Source organism: Mercenaria mercenaria, chromosome 2 (assembly GCF_021730395.1).
Source record: "Mercenaria mercenaria strain notata chromosome 2, MADL_Memer_1, whole genome shotgun sequence".
In the NCBI taxonomy this organism is placed as follows: domain Eukaryota; kingdom Metazoa; phylum Mollusca; class Bivalvia; order Venerida; family Veneridae; genus Mercenaria; species Mercenaria mercenaria.
This window is the reverse complement of record NC_069362.1, coordinates 44,119,739-44,132,876: the sequence shown is the minus strand read 5'-3', so window position 1 is coordinate 44,132,876 and position 13,138 is coordinate 44,119,739. Positions and strand designations below refer to the sequence as shown.

The window sequence follows — 13,138 nt, the reverse complement described above, 5'->3', positions numbered from 1 at the left end:
AGATTTGGAAAGAGGTTTTTTTTTGTTTTTTTTTTTTTTTTTTTTTGGTCCAGTAGTCGGTCCGTTTTGCACAAAATCGTGTCCATTCGGTATCTTTTTACCGCCTTGATTTTTAAATAACATGGCATAAAGACAACGTGCACATTCAACTTTCATACATGTCGGGTCAAGGTCAGTGTCGTGCGATACGGCCAAAGGTCAAATAGGCAGTATAGTGTTGCTCTGCATCTTTTTACCGCTTTAAAGGACCTTCAGATAACTTGGCGCAAATATTTGCCCGTCAGGCAATGGTGTAATTAAGTTCATATGATGAGGTCAAAAGTTAGGTTGGCGGTATTTCATGTCCGCCCCATATCTTTTGAACCCCTTAAATGATTTACAAATAATTGCTAGTTTGAAGCGGTATGAAAAGATTGAGCAATTTCTAGTACGCAGAGCTATTACTCAGAGAGTCTTAATATTGTCTTACAGGAAGTTGGTTTTTGTAGCCGAAGGACTTTTTTTCCAACAGGATTGGAAGACATATATCTTAATCATTAGGAAACGCTTATTGGAAAAGTTTATAAATGACAGATTAAAAACAAAGAATTTATCGAGTATGACGTTTGTCTATTCATTCAGTGATAAGAGAAAAGATATACGGAATGTGTAATATACGATGTATGTTTAACTTCCTGATTTTTTATGACTGTGATTTAAACGCGTGGTGCAAATTTTAAAAATGTTCATGTGAATTCAGGGTTTGCTTTTCTGTCCTGAAATAGAGATCGGGTGGGGGGGGGGGGGGATCTGGGCTTTTAGGCAAGGCAGTTGGATGCCACTCATGTCTGAAATAATGTATGGTGGGAATCGGCGGTCGAATTCTATCCAGGATGCCATTTGTGCCGAAAATGGTGCTCGTATGGATTCTTGGGTTCAACTTAAAACGTCTGTGGCTCTACCCGGGATGTCGCCCGTACCTGAAATGAGTGACGGAATGGGTTTGCGGTTTCAACTTTCATTTATTTATTTGAGAAAAAACGCTCGCGAAGTAGGTAAAAGCTATTTATATCCTTTATACATATATACTAGTATTAGCTTACAAACATGTCCACAAGTACTCGGGTTAGACTTCCTTCATCGATTATATACAATAAGTCAGCTAACGCAAAATATGGTATATTGCTAATGACGTTCACATTACTTCAGGTTATAATTGTTAGATTTAGCCTGATATTGGAACAATGCATTAAAAAATCAAAGACATTGAATAATGCAATCCTTTTTTCGACTGTGCACCTTAAAAAATCACATTGTTAAGCTGCATTTATCAAATAAGTTAATTTCTTTGTAAAGAAAGAAAAAATTCCCAAAGATTGACATCAAAAGACTTCTTAAATATTGCAGGACAGCACATATATTTTCGATTTATTACGAGTTTATTTTCTAAAAATAAATTTCTCTCGTTTTAACATTTATGAAATACCCTTTTAGAACATGGGAATGACAAGGAAAACGAATCAACCCACTCGATTTATGGAAATTCCGATATATCAACATTTCCGGAATGTATTTTCAATACATCGATGATATTTAAAAAGACAGTCGAAGAATTGAAATCACTGTCGGCGTCGGCGTTGCTTTCAGATACAAGTTTTATTGCGTTCTTCTGGGTTTCACCGTATTTGTCTAACTACTGTTTCTGTTGTCATCAAACTCCACACTGGACTTTATCTTGATAAGGGGCAGGCATCTTTTGGTTAAGGGTCAGGTGCCCCAAAGGTCAAAGTCACTGGGGGTCGTATATTGTAAGTGATGGCTAAAGTTTTTCTTCTTAGGCTACTGCCCCCATTATCTTTAAACCTAACAAGGGGATTAGTATTGGTGAAATAAAACGATTTTTGGATTTAGTGACGATGAAGGCCAATGCCAAAACTTTTAACCTTTACCCTGCTGGCGGCAAGTGATTCTGCATTTGCGACCAGTGCCGACCAAAATCCGTGGAGGATGATCATGGTCTGCTCTGTTCGCTGTTCAGTCAGTAAATTTTCAGTTAACACCCCTTTAAATAATAGATAGTACTGCCGAAACTAAATGATAGACCAGTCCATTGTAGAAATTTAGCAGGGTAAAGGTTAGGGTCATTTTGGATTATCTGTCTCATCCAAAAGTATCAGTTTACAACCCACTCCCACTCCATCTCACAGGAAAGTTGAAAAATAAATCTTTCGACAGCTCTAATCCATAATTAGAAAACTGTCATAAGTTACAGTATTGTTATTACAAATGTATTATCTATAATCGAACTTGTTTTTCCGGGTTCATTACAACTAAGCTGAAATATGATCCTGGGCATTTATTCACATTCCTTTGTCATATTCTTATGTTTAACCGTATTTGCTGTTAGTTTTTATGTAAGGAATAACTGATAAAAAGGTTATTCGTCTTTATCAATGGCTGAATCGTTTAATTGAGAATAAATTTAAATGTGTATTAATAGACACTGTGCTTTAAACGAGAGCCATCCATGCACGTCACCTAAACGTGCATCCTTTTTTAATTAGCTTTAAATGAATATTATATATATTCATTCAAAGATCTTCTATAGGGAAGTAGATATAATAATTCATGTTAAAAATCACTCTTTATTAAAGAGTGATTTTTAACATGGAATATTATATAAATATAGTTAAAAACGACGTTCTTTGATTTGTACAAAATGTTTGCGGTATCGACCCTACACACACTGAAACACATCTTTTGAATGACTTCCGCCAAATGTCCTTGATGAAAATGTTGATATTATAAATCATTTTGAACAACTGAAACTGGTGGTCATACTTCTAGTGTTTTTTTTAAATATTTTGGTAAGTTGCAGATATACCAACATGGTGATATTTCAGTCATCTTTGACGCTAAAATGTTATTAGCGTGAGGGTTTGTTAAAAAACTGTAAGGACATCTTATTTCCCAACTCTCAGGACCCCGCTAACGCTCGGTCTTCCATTCCACACTGTCCCTCGGGTAGGGAAAAACCCGTCTTACACAGGCAGGCATGTAAGATCATTAATAGTATTCAGTCCCAGTATAATTTTTGGTAAAACTTTTGAGAACAAATATATTTTGGCCATAAAATTGACATTTTTACAGATATCTTCAAAAAATGTAATAAAAATTGTATTATTAGATCTACCCCAATTATTTATATTTTATTCATGGCTCTTATTAAAACGAAAAAAAGAGAGATAAACTTTGAGAAATGGCGAATTAGACAGTACAATCGTCAAAAAAAAGCATGGATTTTTCTGCGTTTGTCTTGAACTTTATTTTTTTGTCTCATTTGTGAGCAGTAACAATAGATTAACAACACATTATGTTTGTAACAAAAGAAAATGTTGCCATTCAGGAGACATTAAAAAGTCCCTTTTCTGTTATAATGATTTAAATCGTATTTTAGTTTAGTTTAGTTCGTGGAATGATAATCTCTAAGATTTAAATTTAGCTAGATTTATCATAGCCCATCTGCTTGAACTGGGAATCCAGTATTCCGTAATAAATCACTTATGGACCAGCCAATCAGGAAACGTTTTGGATATTATCTGTATTCGTTATTTTCTTTTAGCGTTAACGGGTATAATCTGTAGGGAGTGTGACGTTTGTAATTACATACAGACCAGGAAAATACTTATAAACTTTACTTTTAGGGGATGGGCTCCATAGAAGCTATAAATTGGCCGGTGGCAGTGATGGAGGCATCAGAGTTGCCAGGTAAATTAAGTTACTTACATGAATTTACATTAATAACAGTTATTACTTACTTTATTTTTATATTTGTAAAATTAACTAAATTCGTTCTCTGCATAATTAAATAGTTCAGTATCATTATATTATGTATTTGTTTGATATATTTATTTCTTGGTTTTTATTTATTTAATATTATACTGACAATTATTATTATTATCATCATCATTATCATATTAATTAGTCACTTTACGTTCATTTGCTTAATGAATGAATTAATGAATTCATCCATTTATTTTTTAACTATTTCAGTCGACCACTCTTTCCATTTTTTTCTAGTTTTCGAATTTATCCATTTGATATTTATTTTTTTATTTTATCAACTTTATTTATTTATCTATTTCAAAAGAAATCTGACATTATTTATTTATTTATTTTTATTTATTTAATTTATCACTTTATTTATTTATCTATTTCAAAAGAAATCTGACATTATTTATTTATTTATTTATTTATTTATTTATGTTATAAGATAATCAACGATTTAAATAAATATTTTCCTTTTCATTTTATTTCAGAAATTGACGAAAAGAATAAAACATGGCGATGGACCAACAGTCAGGTACGGTTCCGGCGGGACTGTATGGTGCGTTTAGAGACAATGGTGCTCCGACCTACTATGGCGAAGTACACTCTCCTTGGCATGCCGATATTTTGGAATCTGGATTTATTTTTGCTGGATGTATTTTAGCGGTGGCATTTTTCAGTATATTGCCTGGAATTCATGGAAAATCTGTAAGTATCATACTCTACAATTGTTTTGAAAAAGTGTAAGATCGATATATCATTCCGAGGACTAACACCATATACAATGTTTTGGCATATTTTTACATGTGGCGTAGCCGAAAATGAAAAATTTAGAACTCTTGCTTTTGAGTAAAAAACTAACAGTTCTATCTTAGATGTAAAATAGACAGATTTTCTTTATTTCATGCCTTTTCAGTGGTTTTTACCAAATTTGGCCCTACCAACCACTAAATATATTTTTCTATTTGACTGTAGTACTCAATTTTCCTATGCATAGTTAATAGATTATTTTAATATCAGTTTGTGTATTCGTTATATTTCACTGATATACTCCGTACTTCACGGTTGTAGTATTTTTGACATGTTTAAGTTATTCAATTTTCTCTCCCCTCAAACGATTATTTGTCGGTGTATATGGTTGCTCTTTATCTATAAGTAATAGTAACTTGTTTATCATTAAAAGCATAAAAGGTACATAGTGTAGAGAACAAAAGTCGCACTTAAATTCTGCCATACCGTTACCGGTAGGTGTTTAAAAGAGAACGTATACAAATAAATATCGGTTTTATTAATTTAGATCAATATACAATTCCATGCCGACTACATGTCATAAAATACTAGTAATACGTTGTATTTCTTTTCAGAGATGGTTCACCTTGATTTGGATCGTTCTTGGTGTATCCGTCGGGACTTCAATATTGGGTAAAGAAATAATCAGTGTTACACTTGAACTTAGGGACAAAAGTATTTCTTGGACACAACTCGTCTTCAAAGTTCGACAAAATTCCCAGTTTGCATCCAGTCTCTGATTTTATCTCAAGATATAACATTAATTTTAATCTTTCACTGCTCACAGATTGGTCGCGTATGCTTGATAGTAGCTTGAGATGATGATGCTATTGATGTTTACCTCACTTTTACAGTTGTCAACTACAGTGCGGAGTGGGAGACGGCAGAAGTTGTAACCGAAACTAAGTACAAAGCGGGTACTGGAAAAGACATTCAAGCTAAAGTTGGCGTCCATATTGGTCTTCGTGGAATCAATGTAACATTGAAAGGTAGACTTCTTTAATGTTCCTTGTCTCAAATGCATCTTCAGTTTCGGACCAGCATAAATTATGTAAATACTGTATTATAGAAGTTCATCATTCAAAATCCGTACATAATCAAAGAGGTTAAAATGTGGCTTTGCGCTAAGCTCAGCTGGAAATTATCTTATTTACCGTGCCTCGTATAAAAAGTTTAATATAGGGTAAATGTGAGGTTAACTAGCCATTAACGCGTTTAAACCCGCCCCCTGCCCCGTTCCCGTTACGTAGCTAGGTTACTGACCATTCAATAGCACTGTCCCTATTGTTTATACCGTTTTAAAACGGTTATGTCTTGTGTCTTTTACTTGCATCCCCTCATGCATTACTTTGATTATAATAAAAATGCTGATAGACCTGTATTCGAAGCAGTGCGTCTGCGATACATCTTTCCACAACACGGTCAACATTTAGGTATCCTGTTTTGCCATGTTTGGTACTGGTTGGGTTTCAGTTGTTTTTAAAACAGTAAACAGTACTGCAAAAAGATGGCTTCGCGTCTCGGGAGAACGAAGTTGGGTTGTACATACATGTATACGTATTTCTGTTATCAATTCTATTTTACACTTTGCAGGAGAGCCAGTGGAACAGTTGAATGAAACAATCAATTATAACGAACATTTCAGCTGGTCATGGAGACAGGGACGAATAGGATTTGGACCTTTTGGTATGATAAATTTACCTTTCTTAATATTTATTCAGTTCTGAAAATGTATGATGCCCTGTGCATTGCACCTGCCTTATCTATATGTAAATGGTTGGTAATGTTTTTGTACGACAGACTTATTCCTTTAATATAAAAGTACATAATATTAAACTCGCAGAACGTTTTAGTTTTGTTTAGTAATCATTTCACCAAGGATAATTTAAAAAAGATGTTGCTGTCATTTCCTTTCATGTGGATAAGTTGTTTTGTTTTTGCTTTTACAGAACAATATATAATTTGCACGAAATCAAGAAAACTTCAACTCTCGCTAGTACTTGTATAACATGCAAACAGTATTGACATAAATGTCGTAGAAAATTATATAACTAGTAAAATATAAGTTATAAGACATAACTTCCACGAAGTCATTGAAAACTTCAACTCTCGCTAGTTCTAGTTACTTACAATTAGTAAATCATTGCCACTTTCTGATATTTCAGCTAGTCAATTTAACCAGGAATACCGGGCTGCCCAGTTCCGTGGCCTGCCCCTACCAATTTTATGGATAGCCGAGTACTTCACCCTTGATGGGGAGGGTATACGCTGGGGGCGTTTTTATCGGGAAGCTGGACTCTTTGCTCATATGTGTTTATGGTAATATTTCAAAATTATTTCGTAATATAACTTTTTTTATCATAAAGAAGTAAAACATGTGTGTATATAGCTACAGTTTTGTGTCAGACGGTCATTGTTTTAAATCTTGCTGGGGAAATGGACGTAACCCCGTTAATGTGTCAAAATGTCACATAGCTCATCGTGAAAATAAAACACTGCCATTGGTCACTCGGAAACAGGCAGTCGGTTGCTAGAGTTTTGGAACTGAACTCAAAACTCCGTTTTGAAGCCCAAAACTAGATTCCTATCAGAATGTATACCCGAGAAAGATTCCGTCAACCCCAAGCTTCCGTAAAACTGCGGGCAAAAACAAATTATTTTAAAATAAAAATCGATTTTCTGAAATTTCATCTTTTGATATCATTTCTGTATCTATAGCCTAAATACAGTGCAAAATATACCTTTGAGTGTATTTGAATGTATAAACAAATCAACATCAGCAATTGGTATATCATTTTAATTACCACATAATCTCTTTGAAACTCACTGACTTTTCAAATGCATGTAAGATATACTCCTTTGAAAACTGCGATCAACCCTCGTGCTAGTGTCCAAAAAGAAACCAAACTTACCCTCCCAGTCAGTGAGGTCTAAACTTGGTGTATACCATACTCTTTGAAATTTGACATATTGCAACCTGGTACACTGTTATTTATTGACTGTATTCTTTCATTCAGGCTTGCCTTGGCATTTTGGGTTTTGGCAAATATTATGCTGTTCATGTTGCTACGATACGGCGCCTACCTCATCATTCTTACGGGGTTAAGTATGTGCACTTCCAGTGTTATCAAGCACTATATCAGAAACCCGCTGGACCTGTCAATTCCATTTTCTGCAGAACATATTCTGGTCATTCACTATGGTGCTGCTTTTTGGCTTTGTCTTGTTATCGGTAAGTATTCCTTGATTTCATGAAACCATTTAGTGCATTTATTATCGCTTTAATAATCCGGTGCGGCTGTATGGATAGGCACACTGCCGTAATTGAACACAAACCGGCTGTCAGATATTTATTAAAGATGGTTATGTCACAGGTAAACAAAAACCACTTGACTCGCAAGAGACGTTAATTTTCAAGTAGAAATATCCATGTATAAAAACCACTTTCCATAGTAGGCCAGTTTGTATAACTTTCATTTATTCTTCATCATCATCAGCATCTTTGTTGCGGACACCAACCGCGTTACCATTTGAGAAAAAAAAACACAACAATTTCATGTTTCCTTTATACAGTTGTATATTATCTTCTCATAATCATCATCACTGAACGTTGTAACCTTTCAGCACTTTGAAAAAATGAAGTTACATGTTCAGCTACATGTATTTGTTCTTTCTTCTTCCAGGTATCATGTGTATTGTGTTCGGTCTAGTCGTTCTAATATTAGATCTCAGGTTGCCAGCAGCCACTGCCAGCTTCTTTGGAATGGATATACTGCAAGATGAGAAACTTCTACAGACAGAACGTAAGATCAGCTTATACAATTTGGGCCGCGCCATGTGAAAACCAACATTGTGCGTTTGCGACCTACATGGATCCAGACCAGCCTGTGCAAAGCATATTGCAATTAGAGAAACTGTTAGCGAACAGCATGGATCCTGCGCTGGTCTGGATCCATGCTGGTCGCAAACGCACTATGTTGGTTTTCTCATGGCGCGGCCCATTTTTTCCACTTTTTGTTCATTATAATTTTATGTCAATGCAGTTTAGTCCATACAGTGATTTTTTTTTCAGCTGCATTGGTTAAGAAACACTTTAGTCACTAATCTACTAGTAGGCATTATTTCAGAGCCGGGTGGGTACCTGGTTACAATGACCGACCTTTCACGTGAGAGAGTTTAATGTTATGGTTTAGTAAATCAGAATCAGGGTCAGTTATGAAAACCTCAAAACAAAATTCAAAAAATACAATTAGTATCTGTGTTACATTTGAAATTACGGAAGATCTTTGGTGACAGGTACATGTTATGTAACATCTGTACTTGGATTCAATGTTGTTATATTTTCTGGACCATTTGGATCATGGAGTCCGTTCATTGTACATGAGTTCCGCTTAAGCCGGTGCAAGGGGGCGTGAGTGGTGTTGCACTTTCCATTACCTCTCATGAACAGACTCAGTCAAACCGAGCCTGCTATTATTTTGCTTGATTTTGCCCTCATGCTTCTTTCGTCCGCAGAATCTTCTTACAGATTTTATTATAAAGTACAAATATAGAACTCAAATTTCCAAGGTTTTGAGTAGCTCCCATCAAATAACAAAACACTGTGTTGCACTTTCATATAAATGCCTGGTGAAAGAAAGATATTTTTCTAAGTCATTATATACTGTTTTAACGTGTCGGTTTCTTACAGTCATTTAACTGTATATTTTAGATTCATCTTTATCAAGAAATAGCGATGCCACGAACGCCAGTACCTCAACTAATAACAGCGATTTAACGGAAATTGTCGAAGTTGACCGAGACGGTAAAGTTATAAGGAAAATAGATGTCCGGCCTGCTGGCGCTCCTAAAAATGGCAGTTACGTGCGCCACTATGATATGGGTAGGGGCCGTCTGGATGATGTGCTAGGGGACGAGGCTAATAGTTGGACAGACTGCTCTTCCGACAGTGAACTTGAGCCTACCGATGACGAATGGGAAGAGCCTAGTTCTGTAAGTTAACCTTCAGTTTCACAAATATTTTACCGTATGATCAAAAGATCGAATGTCAAGTACCCACAACTTTTCTTACATTTTTTTAATTGGTAGGACGTGACAGTCTGATAAAATATTCTATCTCGCAGCTATTTTTGAGGGCACGGACTCCGATATTTGTAGCCGTTTTTATTCTTTCGGATCCTTTTACAACACAGTATAAATGTATTTTAGTAATTACAAAATACTGTATAGGTGCTTTTTCTAATATGCACATGTATTTTTACCTTTTAAGGCTCCTGTTAAACGACCAGGGTCACGTGGCTTTGTTCAGAGATTTCAGGCGAGACGCAGGGTACCATCCGCTAAACCAGCTAGAACTCGAAGAACAAGAGTGAGCCCAACAGGTAGGGTATACACGCTTTGATATTACAGATGAACCTGCCTTAGCAGTCACCTGTATTACGCAACCACTTGCCTCAAGAAGCCCGTGTATTTTTTTTTAAATCTGATTTTAACTTGCCTGAAACTACCTGTCTTAAGTTACTGGATTGTGTCACTGTCATTCAAGGCTGCTTAATACAGGTTTGCCTGTATGTAAATATGAATACATATGATTAGTCTGAAAACATTGTCTACTTATGCTTAGTGTTGTTTATTAATGCAAATATGCATTGAGTTTACCTATAAATTTAGAACGAACTGTAATTTTTGAGTTGTCTGTTCCACATCTGATTGCCGTGAAAAATTACTAAGTAGTAAGGGCAGTGGATGCAGCTTTTCAGGGATGAAAAATACATAAAGTTATATGTATTATTGTACAAATTAGCGCCCATATGGGAAAATCATATCATTTTAAATGGATTCAAAATTTTCATATAAAACGGTAACAATATATATCTTTATATAATGTGTTATATTTTCAGAATTTCCGCGGTGGAAAAATTAGAATCCGCCAAAGCATCTAGTCAACTAAATACTAGTCATGTACATAGTGCCTGCTTGTAACAATCAAATCGTTAAACTGGTGAATTGATTACCTCGGCCTTTATGCAACACCATGGTTTATTTACGGAATATGCGGAAATACCCGATGTTTCACGATTGAATGTGACAATTTACGACAATCATTTGCGACTTCATAGTCAAAAGGGATTTTACAGCTGTGGTGGATAAAATCCACATTTGACTGGTTCTAAACCCGCTACTGTTTTTGCTCTACCTCTGCAACACCAGGTGGTTCAAAATGCAATAAATGTTTGTTTCCGCAATATATTTTACTGTTGTAAATTTTCTTTTCATTTCTTTACATTGTGTTTTAATGATGTAAACCTATGGTAATCAAATTGATGTCATTTTTGATCGAAATGCAATATTTTTGTTACTATTATGTAATGTTACTATTTATTCTTTATATTTGATCTGTTTTGTTATTGTATATTGTTATAAAATGTTAAAAGAATAAAAGAAATTGAAATAATACTTTGTTGTGGTAATTTATATTTAGCTTCTTATTGCTGGAAATTATAAAATGAGCTGCACCTTGAGAAAACCAACATAGTGCATTTGCGACCAGCATGGATCCAGACCAGCCTGGACATCCGCGCAGTCTGGTCAGGATCCATGCTGTTCGCTTTCAAAGCCTATTGTAATTAGAGAAAACGTCAGCGAACAGCATGAATCCTGACCAGACTGCGCGGATGCGCAAGCTGGTCTGGATCCATGCTGGTCGCAAACGCACTATTTTGGTTTTCTCATGGCGTGGCTCAAATATGACAAAAGTACCCAGTCATCTGTTCTATTTTTCACTTTTAACAATTCAGATGGCATGTGCATTTTCCACAAGGTTTTCTTCAGAAAACCATCTTTTGAATAACCTAAGGCCGATTTTACAAGTAAATCGGTATTGAACGTTCGGTAAATTAGCGTATGAGATTTTCCTAATTTCCAGACGACAAGATTGTTACCGAATATGGTAACTTGCTTCCCGTTCTGAAAGCAAAATCACCATATTGGCTTGCTTTATTCAAAAGACCAGGTTATAAGAACATCCAAGCTGTACAGCATTTTAACACGCTGCCAAATTTCTATAATGAACTTGTCCATTTTTCAATTCGGATAGTGCCATTAACTGTTAAAATTGGTGCTTACACAAAACGATATTGACTGAATGGCGAACAGTGCAGATCTTGATCAGACTACACTGGTCGCAAAGGCAGAATTAATTGTGTCCAGCATGATAATGGTTAAACTGAGAATATTGATCTTAATTTCTATCATTCGGATTCTGTTTTGGTGTTATTATTAAAAAATAACTTAACAAGTTTTTAAATTTCAGAATTTGGAAACCTGGTTTACCAAATGCGAAAGACTGATAATTACTCATTTACAATGAATTGAACGTTCAGCTGTAAGTCTGATAGAAAACATTAAAAACTAGACAAAGTAATCAGTAATGAATTTCAAACAAGTCTTGTCAAAATCCTATGAAAGATATACCGTGGGGTGGTGTGTGGTGGTTGGGGTGATTCGAGAAATAGAATGAAGGCTTTATCTAGAAGAGAAGTGATACACTACTCTCATTTTCAGTATGAAAATAATTAATGTATCATCCTTGACATAACGGATGTTATCAGGTATTTAGTAATTTAATAATAATTTTGGAGGACATTAAAAAAAATCTTAACAGTATAGAATTGTATATATTTTTTAACGATATAGAACGTTCTTATCTTATAAAAGCAAACAAAACAAAATAGGATTCCGAAGAGAGAGAGTCAAATTTGATAATTTATAATTGATATAGACCATATAGTATGTCCATATTTTCCAAGATTTCAGTTTTCGCACACTTGTCGTCATTTGTTCAGTCTTCCTTCCTCCATAACCTCTGACCAGATTCAAACAAGTGATTGGTATGAAACCTTGTTGGGAATATCATCATGGCGTTCTGTTTGTTATTTTCTCTACATATACTATATATAGGGGATACATCCTAAAACAGTTCTCGGATTAAGATACAAATTAACTAGAACGAAGTCTATTTATGTATGAAATCACATAAAGCTTACTCCACATAACGTTTCTCAGGATTTCTACTTCTACTAATACTTCTGCTACTACCACTACTACTACCACTATAACTACTAGTACCACTACCACTATAACTACTAGTACCACTGCCACTACCACTACTAATACTGCTACTGCCACAACCACTACCACTATAACTACTACTACCACTGCCACTGCCACTACCGCTACTACTACTGCCATACCACTACCACTGCCTACGCTATACCCACTACTACTACCACTGCCATGCCACTACCGCATCACTATCCATACCACTTCCACTACCACTATACTATACTGCTACTGCCACATCCACTACCACTACACTACTATATCCTACCACTGCCACTACCCTACTACTCTACTACTACTGCCATACCATTGCCACTCCACTACGTCTACTACTATGCAATACCACTGCCACTACCACTCTACTCTACTGCCATACCATTTCCACTACCACTACTACTGCATACACTGCCACTACATACTA

At 35.4% G+C, this 13,138-nt stretch overlaps 1 protein-coding gene across 1 annotated transcript; it reads left to right on the top strand.

Moving 5' to 3' along the window:
• The first annotated feature begins 3,683 nt into the window (after positions 1-3,683).
• LOC123563847 (dual oxidase maturation factor 1-like) lies at positions 3,684-11,045 on the top strand. Its single transcript, XM_053536448.1, has 11 exons — positions 3,684-3,747; positions 4,299-4,515; positions 5,172-5,229; positions 5,451-5,585; positions 6,190-6,282; positions 6,762-6,915; positions 7,614-7,828; positions 8,280-8,399; positions 9,308-9,588; positions 9,866-9,977; positions 10,497-11,045. The coding sequence occupies exons 2-11, from the start codon at positions 4,321-4,323 to the stop codon at positions 10,517-10,519; spliced, it is 1,386 nt and encodes a 461-aa protein (XP_053392423.1). The 5' UTR covers positions 3,684-3,747; positions 4,299-4,320; the 3' UTR covers positions 10,520-11,045.
• The last annotated feature ends 2,093 nt before the right edge of the window (positions 11,046-13,138 follow it).

Coding starts and splice junctions, on each gene's coding strand:
- LOC123563847 (XM_053536448.1), top strand. CDS start 4,321: ATGGCGATGGACCAACAGTCAGGTACGGTTCCGGCGGGACTGTATGGT. Junction 4,516..5,171: donor CTGGAATTCATGGAAAATCT/GTAAGTATCATA, acceptor ATTTCTTTTCAG/AGATGGTTCACCTTGATTTG. Junction 6,916..7,613: donor TTTGCTCATATGTGTTTATG/GTAATATTTCAA, acceptor TCTTTCATTCAG/GCTTGCCTTGGCATTTTGGG.